Raw genomic sequence first — 26,807 nt, forward strand, 5'->3', positions numbered from 1 at the left:
ACCAAACGCCTGGTGGAACAGCTCCATCTTGCAGGAACTGTGATAGCTCCAACAGGGCCCTCAGCTCTTCTGGGAGCTCATTCCACCAGGTGGGGGCCAGGACCAAAAAGGCCCTGGCTCTGGTCGAGGCCAGGCACACTTCCCACAGGCATGGCCCTTGGCTCCTTGTGGCAAAACAGACTATTGTTTCTTTTCATGCAGCCCAAATGAGCCAGATACTTGGCATCTTCATGAAACCTAGGATGTCTGTATCATGAGAGGAGAAGCGTGTAATAACTCAAATCCACAAAGCTGCTTCATAAGTCAGACCGTTATCCTATCAATATCATTATAATATGCTTTGACTGGCAGAAGCTCTCACTATTTCAGGTCCAGTTCCTTTCACATCACCCCCTACCTGATCTCCTCAACTTGAGACACTGGGGATTGAACCTGAGACCTGTGGCTTATGAAGCAGATGCCCTCTGACTGAGCCAGACCCTTTGCTGCCGCTGTCCATCTTATCTTGTGCCCCCTTTCAGGGCTGTAGCTTAATCTATGTCAAGTCCCTTGTCCCTTCTGAAATACCAGGACATCCATTATTCTGAGTTGGACTATGGCCTAAAGCTGTTTTTACAAGTTGCACTTAAATTGGGAGGGGGAGGCATTTCTCTCAGATCTGTAGTTTGAAAATGAAACCTGGAACGTACTTCCTGCTTCATAATGACCCACTTTCTGCCCTTCATTAATAGCATTCACAAATGTATTCCTTACTCAAAGGCATCCTAAGCCAGGTTTTCTCCACTTTTTTAGAAGGAGAAGAAGAAGAAGAAGGAGAAGGAGAAGAAGAAAGGAGAAAAAGAAGAAGTTGGTTCTTATGTGCCACTTTTCTCTACCCAAAGGAGTCTCATACAGTCGCCGTTCCCTTTCCTTTTAACGTTGAGAACCCCCTGAAACATTCTTCAGGCTTTGAGAAACCCCAGACGTGGCAGGATCATGCAGAATATGGTTGAGGAGCAGAGCTGTGGACATGCCCACCGAGGGCCCCTCCCCTTCCTACCCCCTCCAGGCCCTTCATTGGCCATTTTGGGAGGGGGGCAGGTCAACATGGCCATATTACATTAAAATAAAACATCAATTAACTCCCACCCATTCAGGAAACTCTTCCAGGGCTGTCAAGAAAGCCTAGGGCTTCACGAAACCCTGGTTGAGAAACTCTGTCCTAAACTGAAGTACCATAAAGTGTGGTTCTCAAGGCAAAGAGATGAGCCAAGGTGCCTCGCCAATGCACTGCAGCTGTGATCTCCCCTGGTGGTCTTCCACCCTACTACTGACCATGAGCAACCAGGCTTTGCTTCCGAACTCTCCCGACAACGATCGAAACCTCGGGGCTGTAGCCCCAGTTCAAGCTACAACAAGTTTACAAACGGCCTCTAGAGCGTTAGCAAAAGGGGATGAAATCAAAAGAACTTAGCACACAAGGTTCTGTAGCCTGGGCAAGTTGTGTGGGAAGACGGGACAGTAAATGTCTGTGGGCTTCCTTACAAGCTGTTGTTTCTTGGACCTTCCCTATCTGCTGTGCTTCTAATTCTGCTCTGATAGCAAACATTCAAGATTTATGAAACAATATCTTCAGCTATGCGTTGAATTCCCCCTATGTTCTCCATTTAGGGACAAGTGAGCAACCTTTGGACAGCTTCCATAGGATGCCTGAAGGTTCAGGAATACTTCTGAAAGCCCTCGGTCAATTTCTAACAGTAATGCAAGAAAAAATGAAGGAATTCCTGTCCTGCACAATGACCCTTTGGTCTTTCTCATCTTAGTGAATGGGTAAATTCCTGCCTTGTATTACGGTAACATATGCATAAAGCTTGTGCATTTACACAGGGCATGTTTTCCTTGAGCTCAAAATCTAGCCTTGATTTGCAATGACTGCTGGTTCAGAAGTTGTTCCTGACAGAGCGGTTTCTCAGTGGAACAGGCTTCCTCGGGAGGTGGTGGGTGCTCCATCTTTGGAAGTTTTTAATCAGAGGCTGGAAAGCCAACTGACGGAGAGGCTGATTCTGTGAAGGCTCATGAGGGATAGGGTTGTGAGTGTCCTGCATAGTGCAGGGGGTTGGACTAGATGACCCAGGAGGTCCCTTCCAATTCTGTTATTCTATGATTCTCCAAACTGCACAGTATTGACACTCTAGAGAATCCCAAGTACTAGTTACAAAGGAAATCAGAAGCTAGGTCTATCTATGGGTTATTCTATGATTCTAAGGTTGACTCTCAGGCTGACACTACTGGAAATCTGGGAACAGCCGAGGAGCAAATTTCTCTAGACAAGTAGCCATCCACTTTTCCTGATCAAGGACCACCCAACACGGCAGCATGGAACCATTTCAGCTGAGAGTACGTGACATTACGATCATATGACTTCAGCCACATGATGAGAGGAAGAAATGAGGAATAAACCATGGAAATCCTCTCCACTGCTGAGGGGCCATCCCGATGCTGAACCCAAGAACACCTGAGCCTGCCTCATGCCCATTCATAATGCCACCTGTGCATCAAAGTCAGTACAGTCTACTCTGACACACAGCAGCTTACAAGGGTGTCAGGATCTGGGACCTTCTGAATGCAAAGCAAATGGTCTGTTACTAAGTTTTGCATGCTCCTCTTAGCTTATATGCAAAAAGCGTATGGGGGTGTAGCTGCCTTGCTTCCTATGCATGTGCCCTAGCAGCAGAACCTTCCAAAAAGCAGCCAAATCCCCATCATGGGTCCCTCTACAGGCACTGTAATTTCTAAGGATAGAATCATAGAGTTGGAAGGGGCCATACAAGCCATCTAGTCCAACCCCCTGCTCATAGAATCATAGAATCATAGAGTTGGAAGGGCCATACAGGCCATCTAGTCCAACCCCCTGCTCAACACAGGATAGAATCATAGAATCATAGAGTTGGAAGGGGCCATTCAGGCCATCTAGTCCAACCCCCTGCTCAACGCAGGATCAGCCCTAAGCATCCAAGAAAAGTGTGCATCCAACCTTTGCTTGATGACTGCCAGTGAGGGGGAGCTCACCACCTCCCTAGGCAGCCTATTCCACTGCTGAACTACTCTGACTGTGAATTTTTCCCCCTGATATCTAGCCTATATCGTTGTAGTGTAGTTTAAACCCATTACTGCGTGTCCTCTCCTCTGCAGCCAAGTTTGGACCGGCTAGTGCTTGGGATGGGAAACCAGAAAGGAACCCTGCGTCTGCTTCCTTAACCCCTACTAGAAAGCCTGGTTTTAAATGTAGAAAGCAACCACCAAACCCAACCTGCAGTAGAGCAATAAAGCAGTATATGCCTGTTTTTTATTTTTAAAAATTCTTTGCAGAAAGGAGATGCCCCTATCTGGTTTCTTGGCTTCCTTATGGCTCTCCGGGTAATCCTTACCTCCTTGACCTGCAAGCAAAGCACTTTCACTGTACACAATACTGGCATATTGACAACTCCTTCACTACTGTCTGACCTCCTTGCCGGCCTCCCTTGGCCATCTGGGAGTTACTGCTTGTGTGTACTGGCCACAACCCAACAGAGAGTTAAGTAGGCTTTGTTTCCATGGGCTTAAGTGACCCTGTGCCAGACCATTCATCGTCCATACAAAAACCAATGGCTGAATATTTTTTTATAGCTCAAGAGCCACTGATTGCACATTCTTGTATCTCCCTCTAAATCCAACAGGCCTTAAAAGTGTTCAACATAGGGTCATGTCCATGGTTAGTCGCAGATTTGAAATGCTGGGATTTTAATTTTTTTGTGTGTGCAAATAATCTCAGATACACGTGGATCGGAGAGGCGCTAAAGGGACTGTTCTATGAGATACTTGATGTTGGCTCCATACTCAAAGCTCACTTTAAAACTAATTTTTGCTTTGGTAAAGTCAAACCAGAACCGCACGACCCTTTCAATACATTCAATACATTCACAACTCATCATAGCTTCAAGGGACTTCCCAATTACTCCTGGAATACTGAAATGGTACCCTGATTTTGCAAAATGTGTTGAATCACTCTTAAATTATTCCACTAATCTGCTTACACTGATTGGGAGGGTGGAGGGTAGAAGACTCTGCTTCCATGACATGTTATTGTACTAAAGACAGGACTTGGGGACGTATATCTCGAACGGTACGAGATAAAAATTAATTGTGTGTATGTGGGGGGGGGGGGGATACAATCCAAACACTGATTACAACTGCTGTTGTTCTATATTATTACTGGGCAGGCCTGTACAAACAGAATGAAGGCCAAGCCATGAGATGATTTCCCCCACGCCCCCTTCATCTTTTTTCCCCCTGTATATATTTTGCAACATTTGTGTATACTGTCATTTCAATTTTGTAAATTTCATTTAAAAATTACACGGATGCCAGAATACTGAGTTTTAGGGGAAGGGCAGATGGGGCAGAAATGAAAAGGGAGTCCAAAATGGGGAAAAAATTGGAGGGGGGGGGTTCAGACGCAGGCCTCCCTCGTTTCTAGGTACTGACCGAGGAGTTGAATTCCTTGCTGGCACCGTATGTTGTGAACCTATGAGGCTGAACTGTATTCTGAATTTCTCTGCCTCTCTCTCTCTTTCACACGCATGGATAGACAGGTGCATCTTGTAACCGCCTCTTCTAGGGATGCCAACTCTTGGGGGGGGGATCCCACCTGGACTACTCCAACGCAGCATGTTCAGCAGGAACCAGCAGCAGGGATTCCTGCAGGTGAAGCCCCCCAACAGGGGCCGGCGGGCAAAGAGCCGGCCACCCCCTTCCCCTTGGCCCGCTCTCAGGCCCTACAAAGAAGAAACGGGCCTCTGACTGCAGACTTTATCCCCCCTTCGAAAGGAAAGGAAAGCAAGCCATTCCAAATGCACCGAAAATGTCTGCAACATCGCCAACACCCCACGGCACCGTCCAGGCCCGCCGCTCGCTAGCCAAGGCCCCCTTCCCCCATTTAGGCCACAATCCTAAACCCAGAGCGGGGCTCTGCCAGGTTAGGGCACCGTTGCCAAGGCGCACCAGCGGGGAAGAAGCTGGGGAACGTCGCTATCCTCCCTCGCCCTCCCCCCATGTCTCCTGCCTGCAAAGGAGCAAGGGGGCGGGGAGGAGAAGGCGCCTTCGGTGCCCAGTTTGGGGGAGAGGCCGAGCGCGCACAAGGCACCGGCGTCATTGTCATGCCGCGCCGGCTCCTGTCTCCTTCCCCCCCTCCCCAACAAAGGTCCCCCGGCCTGCTCTGGCCACCAGGCCCCCTCCCACCGTCACCACCACCACCCGGGCAGGAGGGAGGGGGCGTCTGCAGGTCCTGATAAAGAAGAATGGGCTCCGGTGCGGGGGAAGGGAGGGATGGCGGCGGGGGAAGGGAGGGAGGGAAGAGGACAGCGACCCTCCCCCCAGCCTTTGCTCCACTGGGGGGGTGGGGGAGGCAGGAGGAGCCCCCCCTCCACACACACACCCCCCCCCACAGCCGCCCGGCCTTCGCCCCTGGCCGCAGCCAGCGCCACAACAATGCCCCCTTTGCGGCAGGCAGGCGGGCTGGAGGGAGGGAGACAAGGGCCGGGCCGCGCTGCCTGCCGGGCATCCCCTCCGCCCTCCCCGCGGGCATGCCTCCCCAGTACTCACCCGGGCGGGCCAGTGCGGGTAGCCCTTCATTTTGGCAAAGACCAGGTCGCCGGCTTTGTACTCGCGGGGCCTCGGCCGAGCCATCGGGTCCTGCCCTCCCTCCCTCCCCGCGCGCCGCCGAGTCCGATGCAAGCGGCGCCCTCCCTCCCTCCCCTCCCTCCGTGCCGGGCAGGCCTCCTCGCAGCCTCCAAACGCGGCGCTCTCTCCCTCCCTCCCTCGCTGGCTGGCTGGGTGGGTGGGCGGCGCGGTCGGCCCGGGGGCTCTCGGCGGGCCTGGGCGATGGCAGCGGCGAGGGTGGTGGCGTGTGTGCGCGCCAGCCAGCGAGCGAGCGAGCGAGGGTGGCTGTGCCGCCGGAGGGAGGGAGGGACGGACGGAGGGAGGGAGGGGACGGAGGGAGGGAGAGAGGGGCAGGCCCGGACCCAGACCCAGCACTGCCGCCGCCGTCCCCGCGGTCTCCCAGCTGCGGCGCGGGGGTCCTGGGCGGCCGCGGCTTTAGCTTGGGAGGAGGGCGCCGCTCCCCTTCCGCGCAGCCTCCGGCTTGGCAACCATGTTGCGAGCGGAGGAAAAGCCGCCTCCTCCTGGGGAAAGATGGAGCCCTCGCCTCCCGCTTCCCTGCCCAGCTCCGCGCTCCGCTGCTGTTTCCCAATCGGCCCCCGGGCGAAGCGAAGCAGCCCAACGCGCCTGCCCCGCACGCCTCTTTCCGTCCCTTCTGGCGCGGGGGATGCGGGGCGGAGGTCTCCCGGGAGGCTGCTTGGGGAAGGTGGCATCGGGGCTGGGAGCCTGGCCAAGCCTTTTCTTGCTTGCTCCAAAACGGGACACGGAGGCAACTGAAATCCTGCAGATTGCAGAGCTCAGCTTCAGAGCCAGCGCCTGGACGCCTCTGGAGCGGGAGGAGGGGGAGAGGGAGAAGGACCAGCGTCCATTTTTAAGATTGGTCCTGTGGATGGATGGGTGGATGGGTGCCCTGCCTAGCAAGGGGGCTGGGGGTCGGTAGGCCCGGCTGAGCGCACAGCTCCTGCATTTTGGGGGTGGTTTGGGCCGGGCGGGGCCCGAGCATCACCCCTTAGGGATGCAAACAAACGGGAAGGCAATTCCGGCCATTCAGGAATTTGGCAGGCCTTTCCCAGAATTTCGCCTTGTGACATGCAGGGAGGGGGAAATGCGGCGGGTTTTCCTGGATGGCCATTTTGAGAGCGGAGGGAGAAGTCAAGCACACATGCGCGCATGCACTCACGCACACACAAATACACACACACACATGCTTTTTCTCCTCTCTCCCTCTGTCTCTCGCTCCCTGGCCTCCCAAGCAAGTTCTTCTAACAAAGACATCCCTCCCCTGGATCTCTGTGATCTGGCAATTGGCATCTCGGCAGAGTTTTTGAGGAAGGGGGGGCAGATTTGGCACAGGGGGCTTCGCAGTCAGCCCCCTAAAACGGAGATTTTTAGCACAGCGTGAGCCACGTTGATCATCACCCACTGGGCTTCTTCCCCAAGGCAACGGTCCCATCTCAGCTTTTCTGTACCTCTGAGGCGGTCAGAAGTACTTCAAGAAGAGCCTCATCTGTCTGTAGGGACCCCCCCCAAAAATTTCGACAACAGCTGCCTCCATCCTAGGAATATGCTTGGCTTGAGATTTCCCATGATTTTGGGACTGGCTGCAGCCACCCCCCAAGGCAGCCATTTTGTGGCTGTCCCTCCTGGCAGCCATTTTGTGGCGCCGTGCGCATGTGATGTCAAGCCAGAAAAAAAAGCCATGCGCGCTGTTTTAGGATGGTTACTCCTCTCCGTTCTATAAGGGAAATTAAAAAAAATTAAAACAAATGATGCAAGCTTTCTGGGGGGACCCTTGGCGCTACTCTGGCTCAAGGGGACTCTTGGAAATTAAAAAAATACAAAACACTGTCCTCCAAGTGACATATCTGTTCCAAACTGCCTTGTCTGTTTTTTAAATATCTGGTTCCCCTCATTCAGGGAAGGTGCTCGCTCACAAAAAGCCAGTTATCAAGGGCCTTGTGCCACCATGTGCCAATCTTGCCAATTTTAAGACCCTTCTTGTGCACAATGAGAAAGGGAACATCTACACTTCAAGTGCATAGAGGTGGTATACCCGTTTGACAAACGTGGTTTCGCCCAAAGAATCCTGGGAAACGTAGTTTGGTCAAAGAGGAGAGCATTAGTCCTTTCCCGAACTAGTTTCCAGGTCTCTCTGTGGAGAGAAATAACTATTAAACCCACTTACGTTTATGGGGCAGATATGCACTGAACCAGGTGCTTCACATGGGACAGTGTGCCTCTGGTACGTTCTCAGTGTCAATTCAGCGTCCAAGTGGGACTGTAACAGTTTTGCCTTCCTTGCATGCTTATTACCAACAATGAAAGAAGGACCGAACCAAAAGATATTTATCGGGCATGCTTTCCTAGCCTGAGTTTCTCTCAGCCCGGCTTAAATTCCCAATTTTCCTTCACAGCAATCTCCATTTTGAATGGCACGGTGTTACAATGTGAGGAGGCTGTTTTGAACTGGCTGCCTAGGGAGAGATGTTGTGGGAAGGGGAAAAAAACCCTGCAAATTGTCCACAAACGCAAGAAGGAAGGGTCTAAGCCAGCCAACTCCCTTCTTGTGCTAGCTTTCTCCCTGCAAGGATTTTAAAAAAACATTGTGGAGCACTGCCCCACCCCAAAGACTGGGAGGGAAGAGGCATCCTGCAGCACTAATCGGCAAAGAAAATAAAAAGTGAAAACCTAGGCCTTGGTGCACTGGATCCATACTGCTCAAATATGCAGTAAAGGCCTTGACTATATGACACTGGCTTGCTAGACTGGGCAAAATATGCTAAGAGCAGCTGCAAGGAAAATCACCCACCTCCACAAAGCAGCAAAACAAAGTTCTCGTCCTCCGTTTCTTGCCAGAGTGTGATTGTGGCAGTAGAACTCCTGTGCAAGAACAAGAAAGCCCCTATAGACACCCAGGGAGTCAACCTGTATGGCAGCCTTTCTCAACTTTTGGCCATCGAGGAACCCCTGAAACATTCTTCAGCCTTCAAGAAACCAAGAAGTGGCAGGATGACACAGAATATGCTTGGGCAGCATAGTAAATGCCCACCCAGGGTCCCTCCCATTCCCACCCCCCTCCAGGACCACCGTAGGCCATTTTGGGAGGCAGCGTGTTGACGTCATGGGCATATCATGGGTAAATGTTTAAAACATTTTAAAAATATCAAAAAATCATTAGCTACCACCCATTTGGGAAACCCAGGGCCATCGAGGTTTAACGAAATTCTGGCCGAGAGTGCCTGCTGCATGGTTTGACAGCTGTTAACCCTGCAAGCATGAGAGAGAGGGGTCTGGTCGCACAGATAAATTTGGGAGCTGTTTGAGATGTTTTTGTCTGAATAGCTCTGTATTTTGCATTTTGCATCTGGGAGTTCACTCTCCCTGATAAAGACTCACTTCAGAACACAGCGTCAACCAGTGGCATGTTAAATATTGCACCCGTGTTTATACTATTGCTTAGCAAACAAGATGCCACTGTTTAGAAATATACGTATACTATATTAAAGCAAATGCATCATTTGGCGCATTATATCGGGATATTTATGCACAGTACTTGTTTTGCGCTTGTAAGTTCCACCATGCGCGGTCTGGGCCTGGTGTACCTAAAGAACTGTTTCTCTGCCTATGTTCCCTAAAGCAGTGGTCCCCAACCTTTTTATCACCGGGGACCACTCAACGCCTTTTACTGAGGCCTGGTGGTGGTGGTGGGGGGGTAGTTTACTCCTCTACTCTCAACCACTGCCCTAACCCTCTCTGATCGCTATGGTAATGTTTAAACATCCCTTCAAAATAAGATACAGACACGCCACAACAATGAAGTGTGTTGTAAAGGGCCGGGGCGGGGGGTGAAGTAAAGGGCCGGGGGGGGGGAGAAGGTGTCCTTCGGGGCCCACCTCCAATTAGTCAAAGGACCACATGTGGTCCGCGGCCCACAGGTTGGGGATCACTACCCTAAAGAACATTGTGTTCCTTGAATGCCAACCGGTTGGTAGTCCCTGGCCCCAAGGAAGGACATCTGGCCTCAACCAAGGCCAGAGCTTTCTCCATCCTGCCCCTACCTGGTGGAACGAGCTCCCAGAGGAGATCAGGGCCCTGATGGAGCTTGAACAGTTCCGCAGGGCCTGCAGAAGGGAGCTCTTCCACCAGGCATTTGGCTGACCTGAAACACCCCTTCCCACAGGCCCTCCCCTCTATGGCACCCACTACAACTCTGCCCAGCCCACTGGGCTATCGGTATGCATTAATTTAACGCACTCATTATTCTATTCTACTATGTTGCTTGCCGTTATCACTATATTATTGTTAAAGTGAGTTATCTGTATCGTTTCTGTCTTACGTGAACCAACCTGAGCCTTCGGGGAGGGCTGTATATAAAGATAATAAATAAACAGGGCGAGGACATTTTCTGTCCTGGCTCCCACTCGGTGGAAAGAGTCTCCAGAGGAGACCAGCAGGGGCCCTGTAGGAGCCGCCTCAGTTCTGCAGGGCCTGCAAGATGGAGCTCCTTCACCAGACTTCTGGTTACAGTGATCCTGTAACATGAATTGGGGGCCTCCTTTGGATAAACCCCTTAAGGAGAACTACTTCTGAAGATGCTATATCGGAGAGAAACTGCACGGTTGCACCAAGACGTTTGCAGTTTTAATTTTATCATATGTTTTATTAATGCTTTTAATTAATATTTAGGCTTTATTGTTCTTAATGAACTCCTGTTGCACACTGCCCTCAGCCGCTAGGGAGGGCGGAAGATAAATTAAATAAATAATACTATTTCACAACATGTCTAGAATGCTGCCTCGGTAAATATAGTTAAATGTAGCAAAATAGGTCCTGGATAGTCACCCTCCATGGGCTCTCAATTCTCAGCAGGGAAAGGATTGGCCGTCACTTTGGCGGAGTCTTCTTATTCCTTTGTAGGGCACCAGTGGGGCTGGGGTTCTGTGGGAGGCAAAGACATCTGTGGGGCAATGATTTCTTGCCTCCATGCCACCAACCCCTCCAATTTGCTCTGTTAGCAGCATGCCTCCCATTCAGTGAACCCAAGAAACACACTTCTTCCCTTTCTGAGCAGGCTGCTTATCGTGAAGATACTGTAACATGGCCCACAGCCTCTCTTTGGAAACATGCTGCTTGTGACGGAAGAAAAAGAAGGGTTGGTTCTTATATGCTGCTTTTCTCTCCCCAAAGGAGTCTCAAAGCGGCTTACAATTGCCTTCCCTTTCCTCTCCCCACCACAGACACCCTGTGAGGGAGGTGAGGCTGAGCCCTGAGATTACTGCTTGGTAAAGAACAGAAGAAGAGTTGGTTCTTATATGCCGTTCTTCTGTACCAGAAGGACTCTCAAAGTGGCTTACAATTGCCTTCCCTTTCCTCTCCCCACAACAGACACCCTGTGAGGGAGGGGAGGCTGAGAGAGCTCTGATATTGCTGCTTGGTCAGAAGAGAAGAAGAAGAAGAGTTGATTCTTCTATGCCGCTTTTCTCTACCCGAAGGAGGCTCAAAGCGGCTTACATTGACCTTCCCTTCTTCTCCCCACAACAGACACCTTGTGAGGGAGGTGGGTGAGGCTGAGGATATTACTGCTCGGTCAGAACAGTTTTATCAGCGAGCCCAAGGGCACCCAGCTGGCTGCATGTGGAGGAGGAGCGGGGAATCAAACCCAGCTCGCCAGATTAGAAGTCTGCACTCCTACCACTACACCAAGGGGGAGGATATAACTTTTGTCCCCATCCTTCCCTCAGTATGAAGCGCCTGTCTTCTGGGCAAGCAGACAGGCACACAGAATGATACAGAATCAAGAAAGCCAGTGAGGGAAATGCAAGAACAAGTTGGTTTTTATACTCCACTTTTCACTGCCCAAAGGAGTCTCAAAGTGGCTTACAATTGTCTTCCCTTCCTCTCTGCACAGCACGCACCCTGTGAGGTATTTGGGGTTGAGAGAGCTTTGACAGGACTCTGTGAGAACAGCACTATCAGGACTGTGACAGGCCCAGGATCACCCAGCTGGCTGCCTGTGGAGGAGGAGCGGGGAATCAAACCTGGCTCTCCAGATTAGAAGCTGCCACTCTTAACTTCTACACCGTGCTGGCCATGAAACCCTGCAGTTTCTTGACCACCCTGGGTGAACCTGGAAGGGTTCACTGAATGGGTGGGGGTTAATTAATTTTTGATATATTTTTAAAGTTTTAAACATTTATTGGGTGAAATGACCATATATCATGTCGACCTGCCCCTCGTCCTAAAATGGCCATCGATGGGCCTGGAGGGGGTGGGAAGGGGAGGGGCCCCAGGTGGGCGTGTCCACAGCTCTGCTTCCCAACTCTCTTCTGCCCCATAGCACCACTTATGGGATTTCTTGAATCCTGAAAAATGTTTCAGGGGTTTCTCAGCAGTAAGAAAGTTGAGACTTATTTGCCAGAACAACTGCTAACTCTGCTTGGGAGATGCCCCATCAGTTACAACATCATCTGCCCCATCAGCTCCTGTTCTCAATATACTCCCCAGTCTTCTATTCCCTCCCCTTGAGCGATTAGGAAAAGCAAACAGCAATGCACAAAAATAAGAGTAAGTTCTAAGTTCTAACCCACATGCTGCTGTTTTAGTGAATTTAACGAATGAAGTGAAAACATTCAGATATAGATTTATTGATTTGAAATACGGCTCAGTACTAGGTAGGCTCACACGGAAGAAGGAATGGTAGTCGTACACTGATTTTTCCTTCCATGTACACGGTTGAACTTGGGATATCATAAGTAATCAGCTCCGTGACGAATCCGTGAAAGGCACAAGACGAATCAGTGACAAATTCTCAAATCAGTTGAATATTTTATACACCGTGTCCTTGTTTCTAAATTGCAACACGATCACTGGGTGTTTTTTTTTTAAGTTGGCTGTACCCTGTGAGTCCCTTGTTTAGTTCTTTGTTTATAATTTAATTAAACAGATAAATCCCACCCTATCAAAAATTAATAGAACCAGCCTTTGCAGAAAGTAGTCTGTAGGGCCGTCGCAACAAATAATATCCATCTTCTCAACGACACCATTGCTGCAAAAATTTAGCGTGGCTGGCATCCTAAATCAGAAAAAGAATATCATGAAACAGACCGCCCAAACTGGATTGACAGGGGCATTTTCTTGCGTCCAGTTAAAAACAGGATCCGCAGATTCAAGACGAAGGCAGACTGAACCTTTAAAACAAAGGTGATGGTTGCAGGGGTGGCCAGACTGTGGCTCTCCAGAGGACAGCCTCAGTTTGGCCACCTCTGAGAAAATTGCCTTTGACATACAGACTATCAGTGAAAAGCTGGCTGTGGTGGGGAAGGGGTAGCTTTCAACTGGGAAATTCCCGAAGAGCTGCAGATGGAGGCTAGGGAGGATGGACATGAAACTCACTCTCCAAAGCTGCCACTTTCTTTGGCAGAGGACAGAGAGAAAGTAGAAAGGATCAGTGCCTATTTTGCCTCTGTCCCCCCCCCCCAGAAGTAGCATATAGGCCCGTCTAGGAATCATAGAATCATAGAGTTGGAAGGGGCCATACAGGCCATCTAGTCCAACTCCCTGCTCAACGCAGGATCATAGAATCATAGAATCATAGAATCATAGAGTTGGAAGGGGCCATACAGGCCATCTAGTCCAACCCCCTGCTCATAGAATCATAGAATCATAGAACCATAGAACCATAGAACCATAGAACCATAGAACCATAGAACCATAGAACCATAGAACCATAGAACCATAGAACCATAGAGCTGGAAGGGGCCATACAGGCCATCTTGTCCAACCCCCTGCTCAACGCAGGATCAGCCCAAAGCATCCTAAAGCATCCAAGAAAAGTGTGTATCCAACCTTTGCTTGAAGACTGCCAGTGAGGGGGAGCTCACCACCTCCTTAGGCAGCCTATTCCACTGCTGAACTACTCTGACTGTGAAATTCCCCCCCCCCCGATATCTAGCCTATATCGTTATACTTGTAGTTTAAACCCATTACTGCGTGTCCTCTCCTCTGCAGCCAACAGAAACAGCATCCTGCCCTCCTCCAAGTGACAACCTTTCAAATACTTAAAGAGGGCTATCATGTCCACTCTCAACCTCCTTTGAGTAGGTAGTAGGATTTTTTTTTCACTCTGAGGCAGCGTGTTAACGATCAAACAATCGACAGCTCAAACACCCCAGGCAGCTGGATGGGTCTCTCCGTTGCAACGAATCTACCCAGATTCGTTACAATGGGTCTGTTCTTTTTTTTTAAAAAAACCTTTCTTAAAGGGAAAGGGGCTGTTTGGGAGCATGCTAACGGCTGCCCATTGGCTGCTTGATGGCCAGGGGCGGGACGAGCTTGGCAATAGCGCTTCCTTTCTAGCGATTTCTGCCGAGACCGGAAGCCTGTGGGAAACGCTAAAAAACGCAACTGATTCCACTACAAAGGCAGGTATGCATAACGACGAATTCCACTATTTTAAATGGCGATTTTTCATTCAGTGACCAATTTGCAACAAAGATCCCCGTGCAAAAAGGCCCTTCGTGTTACTTACCTGGATTTCAGTAAGGCTTTTGATAAGGTTCCCCGTGATATTCTGATGGGTAATCTTACTGATTTTTGGATGGTTAGGTAGATAGGGAAGTGGCTAGAAAACTGCACCCAAAGACTGGTTGTCCGTGGTATTTCAGCAGATTGGAGCGAGGTGAGTAGTGGGGTGCCACAGGGTTCAGTGCAAGGTCAACTTTTCAACATTTTTATCAGTGATCTGGATGAGGGGGTGGTGGAATTAATCACTAAATTTGCAGATTGAGAGGAGTAAATTGAGAGGAGTAGTGAATACCCCAGAGCAGCCCTGTCCAACCTTTTGACCAGGAGGAATCCCTGAAATTTTTTTTCAGGCTTCAAGGAACCTGTAAGTGGTGGCAAGTCCCTTCAAAGAAGTGGGCATGGAAGTAAGATGTGGGAGCCAGTCACATACCTTCAGTCTAGCTCAGCCTTTCTCAACATTGTCACTGTGGAGTAACCCCTGAAATATTCTTCAGGCTTCAAGTAACTCCAGAAGGGATGCCAGCTGGCCATACTTCTCTGCCACGTCCCCAGAAGTTACATTGTGCATGGCATCACTGGTACAATAACATGCTTGTTAAATAAGAAGCTAGTTTCATTTTTGTGTGTGCAGTACTTTGCCTGACCAAAACAAGGAAACATTCGTCTCAGCTGTCATAAAGCCCACCGTGCAAACCAGCAATTTTCCTGTGAGGAAATGGTCTGTGAGATTCGGAGATCACTTGTAACTTTGGGAGATCTCCAGGCATCACCAGGAGGTTGGCAATTCTAGCAAGACCTGAGACTATATTTTCCCAGGGTCAGAAATGGGTGCCAGGGCAAGGAGAAACCTGGGAAGAAAGGAATCCCTGTGCAGGCTGTGCACAGGATCCTTGCACTGGATCCAGGTGTAGTAGCTCTTGGCTAGGGATGCCTCCAGGTAGGACCTGGGCATCCCCTGGTATTACAGCTCATCTCCAGACTACAGAGATCAGTTTCCCCAGAGACAATGGCTACTTCGGAGGGAAGTCTCTGTGGCATCAGATACAGTCCTCTCCTGCTTGAATATCTGAACCCCTTGGCTTGAAATGGCCACCTTCCAGCCATTTTTTGCAGTGGGTCGTCGAGATGAAATGGGGAAAATGGGAGGAGCCATTGGGGGGGAGTGCAGCAGATTCAGCTCTCCCCCCCCATTCCTTTTCCATTGTGTGTGAATTCAACGAGGCCACCAAAGACTAGGCAGACGAGCAGAAAGCCAACCAGCAGTCAACATTCAGACAAGAGGATGGGAGAGAGGAAAGCACAGAGGATTCACACTGCTCTTCAGAGAGCCCCCAAGAGCCGCTTGAATTATTAGATTCAGGGCCTTTTCGCACAGGGATCTTTGTTGCAAATTGTTTGCGGGATGAAAAATCGCCATTTAAAATAGTGGAATTCGTCGTTGTGCATACCTGCCTTTGTAGTGGAATCAGTTGCGTTTTTTAGCGTTTCCCACAGGCTTCCGGTCTCGGCAGAAATCGCTAGAAAGGAAGCGCTATTGCCAAGCTCGTCCCGCCCCTGGCCGTCAAGCAGCCAATGGGCAGCCATTAGTATGCTCCCAAACAGCCCCTTTCCCTTTAAGAAAGGTTTTTTTAAAAAAAAAACGACCCATAGCAACGAATCTAGGTAGATTCGTTGCTACGGAGAGACCCATCCAGCTGCCTAATGTGAGCTGTCGTTTGATTGTATGATCGTTTGCACGCTGCCTCGAGTGATAAACCCCCCCCCCCCCTCTCACGGGCCCGATTTTCGGCTGGATTTATTTGTAAAAAATAAAGGGACTTTATTTCAGCAAACGGGCTTTTCAGTGGTTTGTGCTTAGTGACTAAAGGTGAAGGACTGAAGCCAGGGAAGCCTCTAAACAGAAAGAGGCTCGCCGGTGCGTTTATCCCCGCTCGCTCGGAGAAAAAAAAATGGCCATCGCTTCGCCGGAAGTTTGGAGGAGAGAGCCAGGGGGAGGGACTTTGAAGAACCAGCAACAATGGTAACGCACAGGTCTTTAGCGCTACTGTTGCAGATTGGTTGCAGGAGTGTATCGCTATCCGGAGGGTGAATCCACTTTTCTGGATTCCCCTGAAAGCGCCACAACGAAGCGCTTTTTGCTGATTGGTTTCAGGATTGTTGCAGATTGTCTACGACGTCGTGGGTTATGGCAAATGAGTAGCGTTTCCAAATAGCAACCATTGTGCTACTTTGAAGCCGTGCGAAATGGCCCTCAGATTTTCTTTTTGCAGTACCCACAAGATGCCAGCAGAGGCCTCTGTGCGCTAACAATTGTCATCGTGTGGTTTGACGAAGTCCCAAGGTAAACTCGTTTTCCCACCAGACCAGTCTCCCCAACCTGCCAAAAATTTAAGCAATTTCCCTGGGACGGAATATTGCATGAGGTTAGGAATGCGAGGTCTTAAACTAGGAAACTTGTGGCCCTCTTAGTCTGGCCTGCCTGTTCAGTATTTCTGCTGTGTATTTACCGGCCGGTCTTGACTTGCACAGATCAGCTATTTTGAGATGGGCCTTTCCCCCCACCCCTCAAAACACTCCCCATAGTGTGACCTGCAAGGACATGTTTCACCAGGCGGCAGCCCTTGCTGAAAAAGTATGCCTAGGCTTCATCCTCTGACTTCCCAAAAACTTGCTAGAGCATGCCTCTGAGTTTATTAAAACCAGCTCCCCACTGACCCCCAGCTTGGGCTCCACGGACCACAGGTTGGCAACTGCACTTAGGTGCCCAGTCCACGTATTTGACCAGACCTGGAGTTTCCCTCAGGATTACAATGGATCTTCAGACAACAAAGATTGTGAAGGGAATGGGAGCTTCAGAGTAGGGTTGTATGCTACAGCAGCCGAAGCACACAACCCTACTTCAGAGGATGGACTTCAGGAATCCCACCCTTTCTGAGTTCCTTCCTCTTCCTCAAGCACTTCTTCATCAGATCTCCAGGGATTCGCCCTATATGTAGACCCGCTGGCTCACTTTGCTGCTGGTATGGGCTCAAGAGAATACCAAAGGAGAAAGACTCCAAAACATTTGCTGCCTCTGTGGCTTTAGAGTACAAGGACCTTTTCCGCACCAAGAATCTGTCCTGGCACAGCGCTTGTCCAGTTGCAGGGCTCATTTCTGCTTCCATATGACGTTGACATCAATTCAGGGTGGCCCCAGGCCTGGTACGACACAGGGGAATGTGGATATCCACAAATGAGGGCCTGTGTCATACCAGGCCTGGGACTGTCCTGGACCAGAGCCAAAAATTAGCTCCTTTGACCAGATGAGCACTGTGCTGGGCCAGATTCCCGGTGCAGAAAAGGCCTTTGGAAGCAAAAGAACTACTCAACATACATACTGTGGGCCGTGGAGGGTAAGGTGGTAGGCTAACCTACTGCAGCCAAAAGGATCTTGTGGCCCTTTAAAATCTAGTTACGTATTGTGGCATAAGTTTCTGTGCTCAGTTCAAAGCGCAGGTCAACTCTAGAAAGCCAGTTTGGTGTAGTGGTTAGGAGTGCGGACTTCTAATCTGGCACGCTGGGTTCAATTCTGCACTCCCCCACATGCAGCCAGCTGGGTGACCTTGGGCTCGCCATGGCACTGATAAAGCTGTTCTGACAGAGCAGTGATATCAGGGCTCTCTCAGCCTCACCCACCTCACAGGGTGTCTGTTGTAGGGAGAGGAGAGGAAAGGGAAGGCGACTGTAAGCCGTTTTTAGTCTCCTTCGGGTAGGGAAAAGCGGCATATAAGAACCAACTCTTATTCTTCTTCTTTCTAAAGTCCTAAATCGTGGTTGGCCGAAGTGTGACTTTCCAATGTCCATGGACTAATTATACTTATTTTTTGCCCCATCGAGCCCCATGGAGTTGCCATAAGTTGGCTGCAATTTGACAGCACCTTACACAAACAATTATGCTTTTAATCAGGAGAAAGCAATAGGCACCTGTCCCATAAACGAGCCAGCCCACTGCAAGAGCATAATTTATTTCGTTACCTTCTGTCAGTAGTGTGGACGTGCTCTTAAAACCATGGTGAGCATCTAGTTTTGGAAGCTCCAGTCTTGGACTACAAGCCTGTAAATCTACCCGTTTTACAACACCTCCCTTTGTTCCCACATAAAGGATTTTGCTTTGGACCCTGTACACAAAAAGAATCAGAGTTTCTTTTTTTCTTCCTGGCAGAGAAAAATGGTTTGTTTTACCCCTATCAAAGACTGCGTTTTGTTTAGTTTTGTGTTTTTCCTAATGGACCCAAAAGCAAAACGGTGGAAACACCGCCTTAGGGTGTGTCCCTGCTATTGTTTGTTCTAAATACAAAAGCAGGAAGTAGATTTGACACTTTCCTGCCCAGACGGGGATCTCAGGCGTTCTGGAATCTCCCCAATCACAGGAACGCAGCTCTGGATGACTGGGAATGTTCTGCTTACTCCAGGGCGGCCCAGTTCACACATTATTTGACAGCATATTTAAGGAGGGAGCTGCAGTTAATTCTGAATTCCTGAGGACTATTTTAATTATTGATTTGCTTCCCTGATACCTGATACAAGAACCTCTTGTGGCGCAGAGTGGTAAGGCAGCAGACGTGCAGTCTGAAAGCTCTGCCCATGAGGCTGGGAGTTCGATCCCAGCAGCCGGCTCAAGGTTGACTCAGCCTTCCATCCTTCCGAGGTCGGTAAAATGAGGACCCAGCTTGCTGGGGGGGTAAACGGTAATGACTGGGGAAGGCACTGGCAAACCACCCTGTATTGAGTCTGCCGTGAAAACGCTAAAGGGCGTCACCCCAAGGGTCAGATATGACTCGGTGCTTACACAGGGGATACCTTTACCTGATACCCCAGCTTTGGACAAAGTGTTCAGGGTGGCAGAAGTTTGCCATCCCCTCTCCCCTAATCTACAATGAAAAACAGAACCTGATTTTTTTTTGGGGGGGGATTTTTCAATCCAGAAGTGACACCCTGATTCTTGCATTTGGAGTTTGAACTTCTCTGATTATCCCAGTATGCATTATTATGCATTATTATCAGAAAAGAAGAGGGGGCATCTTCCCACAGGAATTTTTGCTGGAATATGTCAAGAAAGGAGCAAACCACATGAGTGGGGGGAGTCATAGCATTCATGGAGTCACGCACTTTAAGAACATTTCCAGTGTCAGAGCTTGGAAGGGTCCATGTGCACCCCACCTGTGACCTCCAGCCTTTCTATCCCAGAGCTGTTTCGCAAACCAGGAGTTTGCAGGTGCATCATTCATGCTTTTCAACACACTAGGGTGGTTTCATACCAGCTGCCACTGTCTGGTTTGTTCACAGCTAAAATGGAATGGATTGAAGGGCTGTTCCCTATTTGTATGATAGATGGATAGATGGATAAATGATAGAAGATAGATAGAAGATAGATAGGTAGAAGATGGAGGGAGGATGGAGGGAGGGAGGATGAGAGAGAAGAGAGAGAGAAAGAGAGAGAGAAAGAGAGAAAGAGAAAGAGAGAGAAAGAAAGAGAAGAGAGAGAAGAGAAAGAGAGAGAGAAGAAAGAGAAGAGAAAGAGAGAGAGAGAGAGAGAAAGAGAGAGAAGAGAGAGAAGAGAGAAAGAGAGAAGAGAGAGAAGAGAGAGAGAGAGAGAGAGAGAAAGAGAGAGAGAGAGAGAGAAAGAGAGAAAGAGAGAAAGAGAGAGAAAGAGAGAGAGAAAGAGAGAGAGAGAGAGAGAGAGAGAGAGAGAGAGAGAGAGAGAGAGAGATGAGCGTTGAAAAGACATCCACAAAGGGCCCTGGCCTAAACTTGGCATAAGCCAAATTACCATTTTCCTTAAGTTTCACAAAAGTAGAATATAATTGTGGATAAACTGCCTGTCCTTGTATAGGCAATTTGTGTTCCGCTGTTGTTCTTCAAAAAGCAGTGACAATAAAAATGGAGACGCTGAAGAAGCTTTAGAAACTCAAGGCACCTATGAAACCGGTGGAAATGAAGAACGTGAGCCTGCGGCAGCTCCCTGTACTGGGAGGCTGAGCTTCTTCTGAGTGGACACCTGAGTCTTCTCTGTCTGCCTTGTCTGTCTCCCTGATTTGGGAGGAAGGTGAGCACCTGTGGCACTGCCAGCCTGCAGTGGAAAGTCAAGTATCAGAGGGTGCCAACCATACCTCTTGCTATGCCTCTGCCCCCCTCAAACTGTGTTGCATCATTCTACCATATGTGGTGGACTTGTAAAAAAGCAAGGTAGCCCAATCTCATCAGATCTTAGAAGCTAAGCAGGGTTTGTGTTTGGATGGGAGACCACCCAGGAAACACAAGGTGGCTGCAGTGATGTGGGCAATGGCAAACCACTCCTGAACCTTTCTTGCCTTAAAAATCTTTTGAAAAAAACTTTTACTGGATCGAACTCCCAAATATTAAAAAACACAATCAATGCTTCTTTGCATTTCTCTTTTCAGAAGTTTTTAACCCAGCTACCATATTTACTGAAAAGGAAGATAACCTTGAACATAACTGACAATGTTATGCATACCTACTGCAGTTAAGTCATACGTCAACCCCAGCAAGGGATTTTCAAGGCAAGTGAAAAGCAGAGATGGTTTGCCTTTGTCTTCCTCCCCCCTTCATTGATTTATAAGCTCCAGTACTGCTTAGTACTCTGATCTAAGAGTTCTTTAGTAATGTTGAAATGATGGAGAAGCTTTTCATGTAATTCTCAAATGTGATAGTAGGATCAGTGAGCAAAGAAGCAGAATTCATTTCCCTCCTCCAGAGATATCTGTTCTAAGTCTTACCTCTATTGATGAGTTTGCCCAACATGTGATCAACCAGTCAAGTCTGTTCACCTTGCCAGCCCCATGGTTGGTAGCAGAGCCACTGCAGGAAGGTTTTGTTGTGAGCCCAGGTCCTGTTAGTGAAGACTCCTCACAGGAAGAGCCTTGCCAGAAGCTCCCAATTTCACCAGAGTCTCAGTTGGATGGGAGCTTAGCCTAGCCAGATATTCAACAGGCAGAGAGCTCTGACCAGCAGAAGGGAATGGAGCTGTAGACAAACTGGGGCTCAGACGCCAAAGTTGTTGCAGAAGCTTATAATTCCTCTGCCCAGCCTCCAGCTGTATCTCCCTGTCTTGTCAGCCCACCTGGCTCACCTGAGCCAATTAAGCAATGCCAGCTATGTGCTGGAAGAGAACTTCAGCCTAAAAGGCAGCATGCCAAGTTAGCAAGACAGTTGCTGATTGCAGGAGTCTGTGAGTCACCACAGAGTGAGAATGGAGAGGCTGCTTACTACCTATATTAACGTGGCTAGGAGGCCTGGGTTGTGGGTGCAGTTTTGAGGCAACCTGCTCCTTCTTCTGACATCCTTAGACTACCTGAATAAACCCTTGACTCACTGGAATTCTCCCTGCCTTCCAGTCAGCTCATCTATACTTCCAGCAGAAAGCTGAAACCTGAAACAAGCAGAGTTTGCTGGAAACAGCTAAAGTACACAACAGTTCCCCGCCCACCAAATAGGGCCCCAGGGTCATTCTCTTTCATCTCTTGTTAAAAGTCATATGTGATTGCATTTGGAGGAACAATGAAAGGAGGAGATGGAGCCAGGAGAGAGGGAGATGAGTCACCTCTTCCCAGGTGAGGTTATCTCATAGTTGGCACAACATTTTTGAAGGGGCTATGTCAGGGAGCCAAAGGCAGCTGTCAGCTCCTTGGCATAGCCCCTTTAAACAGGATTTGTGAACAAACCTGAAACAGCCAGCCCAGCCGTCTTTCCAGCATGCTCAGCTGCCTCTTGTTCCCTGTGGAAGCTGGGATGGCAGGGAGAGCTCTCCCTGCTATCTCAGCTGTGGGCTCTCTCTTGCAGCCCAATTTAGAGGGACTGCAGGAAGAACCCCAGTTAGTTGACAGGGAGAGCTGTACCATCAGAGGAGAGGGAGATGGGATGCCTGTACCCCAGTCATCCCATTCTCCTTTCTCCTTTAAAGGGGCTATACAAGGAAGCCAGCAGCTGCCTCTGACCAATAAGGAGAGACCAACCGTGCTGCACTCCCTCAAAAACAAACAACCCCCCCCACCTTTCAGTGTTGTTTTTTTTCAATGAGAGCCAGGTTGGTATAGTGATGAAGAGTAGCAACTTTTAATCTGGAGAGCTGGGTTTAATTTTCCATTCCTCCACATGCAGCTAGCTGGATGATCTTGAGCTAGTCACAGTCCTTTTAGAGCTGTTTGCTTAGAGCAATTTCTCTCAGAGCTCTCACGGCCTCATCTACATCACAGGGTGTCTTGTAGGGAGAAAGGGAAGGCGATTATAAGCCGCTTTGCAACTCTTTACGGGTAATGGAAAGCAGGGCATAAAAAAGCCCAACTCTTCTTCTGTGACGCTATCTGTTTTTTTCTTATTGGCATACAGAACACATATGTGCTGGCAGTATCCTTCACCATTCTTCCAGAAACTAAGCCAAGGGAGATTGCAAGATGAAAAGTTATTCCAATCAAAGTTCAAGAGTCCAGAAATCAGTCCAAAGGTCAAGGGTTCCAAGATTCAGGCAAGGCTTGTCAGCTTATAGCATCCATATCCCACAATGTCTCCCAGAAAGTTGTATAGCTAAACACCAGCCATTCAGGCTAAATCCTGCAATGACTCATCATCACTTTCAGCTGGTAACTAATGTCTAGCCAGGTGGCGAGCGCTTCTCCTTTTAGCCTGCAGTTCTGCTTCTTGGTGCAGGAGATCCTAGAGGGCTGGAAATAGGCAACTCACTTTCACCTGCTGGATCAGAGCTGGATCTGTGTTTTGGCATGCTTGCACCTCCTCCTCTTGCTTGTTGGCTTCTGGCCTGGCTACCTTGCCTCCTTCCTCCTCTGAGGAGTTGTTAGCATTGCTGAGTCCTGGCTGACCCATGACAATTGGATTTTTAAAAAGGTAAAGAGTGTAGGCACAAGATTCAAAGTAAAGCCATACCCATTCCAGTTCAATAAAAAAATGAAAGGAAGGGCCAGGAACCAAGCCTGGAGAAAAGGAGGTTGAGAGGGGACATGATAGCCCTCTTTAAGTATTTGAAAGGTTGTCACTTGGAGGAGGGCAGGATGCTGTTCCCATTGGCTGCAGAGGAAAGGACACGCAGTAATGGGTTTAAACTTCAAGTACAACGATATAGGCTAGATATCAGGAAAAAAAATTTCACAGTCAGAGTAGTTCAGCAGTGGAATAGGCTGCCTAAGGAGGTGGTGAGCTCCCCCTCACTGGCAGTCTTCCAGCAAAGGTTGGATACACACTTTTCTTGGATGCTTTAGGATGCTTGGGGCTGATCCTGCGTTGAGCAGGGGGTTGGACTAGATGGCCTGTGTGGCCCCTTCCAACTCTATGATTCTGTTCACAATTTTTCCCCATTTAGATTTTTACAGTCAGGCCACAGTCTGAGTAGGAGGGCCATTTCAAGGGCTTTTTTGAGAGAGAGTGTCACAAGGGGGAAGAGACAGCAAGGTTTTACAACCTAATTTTGGATGGATTGTTCTGTTCCATTGCAAAACAGATGGTTTATAAACCAACCAAAAGTCTTGTGGCACCTTAAAAACCAATTTATTGTGGCATAAATTTTCATGAAAGCTTACGCTGTAGTACAGGTAGTACCTCCGAGGCACCCCGAATGTGTTAAAATAATCTTCAGAAGCATGTTAACAATACTAGTTTGTTTTCTAGCAAGAGAATCCTGGCAGAAGAGATGTTAAATAAAAAGAGAGAGACAGAGAGAGAGACAGAGAGAGATTCATACAGTAGCTGCGGCATTCTAGGTCAATCTACATTGTTATGCAGGAGTGCAGTGGTGGAATCCTCTTGATGTTTTTATTTCTGCTTTAAAGTTAAGTGTGTACCTCTTTTGCAGTGCCTGTGGGGTTCACCAGCTTTGGCGAAGGAGTGAGTTAGATCAGGGAAACAGTACAGATAATAACGCCCCCCCCCCAGCTCCGTTGCCACAACAAAATCTGGAGCTGTCCCCCACGTAACATTAAAAAGGTGGCAATAATATATAACATAGCCTGCAGATCACCCATTTATAATAATTAAATCAGTGGAAATTTGCGGAAACTATAAACAAGCAATTGAAAGTGAAGAATAGTTTTCTATCCCTTGGCTCCCGCCTATTGATCAACTAGCGTGTTCAGCTTTGCAGACTGCCCATCTGTTTGTTCCACATAAAAATATTTCTGGTAAGGGCTTGGAGGAGGATCATCTCATGGTTTAAGTGCCACTCAGCGCTTCAGACCCACTCAGGATGGCTGTCCCGCCCCTGCTTTCCTCCTCCTCCAACCTGCTTGCCTGTCTATCCAGCAGCCAGCCAATCGCCTTCCATCCCCCATCCCTGACCACCCCCTCCTCATTCCACTTCCCTCCGAGGTTCGGAGGCTGCAGATCCCTGCTGTGTGAGATCTGCTCCTGCCAATGAGTTCCCTTCCTGGTGGCCTCCAGCCTGCAGCCTTTCAGGTCCTGGACAGGGGGGAGAGGCCATCTGCAGAGTTCTTCCAACCCCCCCCCCCAGTTATATTCCTTGCACCCATTATATTCCTGAATGCAACAGACTTGTCCCCTAGTAATTACATATTTGACTTAACAAAATAATCGTCCCTTTCAATGGGATATTGTAAGACTGGCCAAGAAACGAACTAATTCTGTGTGTGCCCTTTGGGCTTAGCATTCTACCGCTGGAGTGAATGTTGGGCCAAAAAGAGCACTGGGGAGTCCCTCTGTCCTGCCTTGACTTAAACAGGCTTTTCATATATCAAACTAAACACTTTTATCTCTGTGCCTTGGGATTTACCTTTGATATGAAGGAGGCCCAAAGCTGGGTGCCTATTCTCCGTATGAATCCATCTACTTCCCCGTGTCCATTTGTGAATTATCTGTAGGTTGATGATTCTAATTACGAGGGAGAACAGAGTCAAATGGATTACTGCTCGGAAGAGGGAAGAAGAACCCAGGTTGCTTCTTGAAGCAAAAAGAGACTTAAAGGTTATCCCTCAAATTATTATTAGTTCTTTCTTTTTATTGTTAATGTCCTGTATTGGACCTTGTCTCCTATGCTCCATCCTTCTGCAACATCTTGCCTATTTACAGATGATTGTCGTCGTACGTCTCCGCACTAATAGACCCATGCCTGAGGCGCTGTTTTATGCTGGTTCTGTGAAATCTACTTCCAACAGCCTGGGCTAGATGAGGATGTGGCCACGCCCCTTACCATGGCCATGGACTCAGTTGAGCCAACGACCCATGTTCTCCTTTCATTCATCGGCTCGCATGTTATGGCACTCTGAGGAGTTATTAGCCCAATATCTGCTGTATGACAAAGATCCCCAGGTGTAGCTCGCTTTCTATGTAAAGCTTTTTACTTCTGTGTTATGGATTAAGTATATTTAGTTGATCTGTTGTGAACCATTTTTCCTAATTTGTTATTATAATGCTGCTAGGGGTCAAGCCTGTTGCATTCAGGAATACAACGGGCACTAGATTGGGAGAGTAGAGTAGAAGAACTCTGTGGCCTCCCCCTCCCCCAAGGACCTGGAGAGGTTGCAGGCAGCAAGGATCTGCAGCCTCCGAGCCTCGGAGTGAAGTGGAAGGAGGAGGGGGTGGTCAGGGGTGGGGGACAGAAGGTGATTGGCTGGCTGCTGGACAGGCAGGCAAGCTGGTTTCAGGAGGAGGCACTCAGGGGCGGGACAGCTGCCCTGAGTGGGTGTTAAGTGCTGAGTGGCACTTAAGCTATGAGACATGCTCCTCCTCCAAGCCCTTACCAGAAATATTAAGTGGAACAGATTAAAGGTATTTTGATTTGATTTGTATTGGATCTGGGGCAGTACTATCTGTATTTGGATATGCATTCTGGAGTACAAATGCGCTAGGATGTTGGACATAGGGTTCAAGTCAGGAGGGGCCTGCCTTCAACCAGGTATGCTAGCAGGGGCTCATGTGAATTGTAGTTCATGGACATCTGGAGAACCACAGTGTGGCCACCCCTGCCATAGGGATTTCAAGACTGGAAACATTCAGAAGTGGTTTTCTGTTGTCTGCTTCTGTGGACCAACCCAGGACTTCCTTGGTGGTCTCCCATCCAGCTACTAATCAGGCCCAACCTGGTTTAGCTTCTGAGATCTGACAAGATTGGGCTAACCTGAGTCATCCAGGTCACCATTAAGCAGTCTCTGGCCTTCCATACCAAATTATGTACTGGATTCCAAGTACAGGGTGGTCTTCTAGTGCATCGAGAGGGGCTGGGATACCCCTAAACCGTAACAATTTAAGAAAAGAAGCAGATTAGACTATTGACCATGGTAGCTAAAAGTAACCTCCACTTGCAGAAGGTTGCATGCCTTTCTGGTAGTGACGAATGGCAGTTCAAAGCTCTGTGCAATCTTGGGAGCTTCTAAAAACGTCTAACTGGTTTGCTCTGGAATGCTGAATTAGAAGGAACTTTGGTCTAATCCAGTATAAAGTATATAAAACAGTGGAATCGGCTGCCTAAGGAGGTGGTGAGCTCCCCCTCACTGGCCATCTTCAAGCAGCAGCTGGACAGATCTTTCTCCTGGATGCTGGAGGCTGATTCTGCATTGAGCAGGGGGTGGGACTAGATGGCCTGTGTGGCCCCT

General features: G+C 48.9%; 1 protein-coding gene across 1 annotated transcript in view; it reads right to left on the reverse strand.

The window, feature by feature from the left end:
* The window catches only part of HDGFL3 (HDGF like 3), a 38,424-nt gene extending 32,154 nt beyond the window's left edge, over window positions 1-6,270 (reverse strand). Inside the window, exon 1 of the mRNA XM_077318131.1 lies at window positions 5,620-6,270. Coding sequence (XP_077174246.1) covers window positions 5,620-5,703 — 84 coding nt within the window. The 5' untranslated portion in view covers window positions 5,704-6,270. The remainder of the gene's footprint in view (window positions 1-5,619) is intronic.
* Window positions 6,271-26,807: the final 20,537 nt, after the last annotated feature.

This window comes from Paroedura picta, chromosome 18 (assembly GCF_049243985.1).
Source record: "Paroedura picta isolate Pp20150507F chromosome 18, Ppicta_v3.0, whole genome shotgun sequence".
Lineage (NCBI taxonomy): Eukaryota > Metazoa > Chordata > Lepidosauria > Squamata > Gekkonidae > Paroedura > Paroedura picta.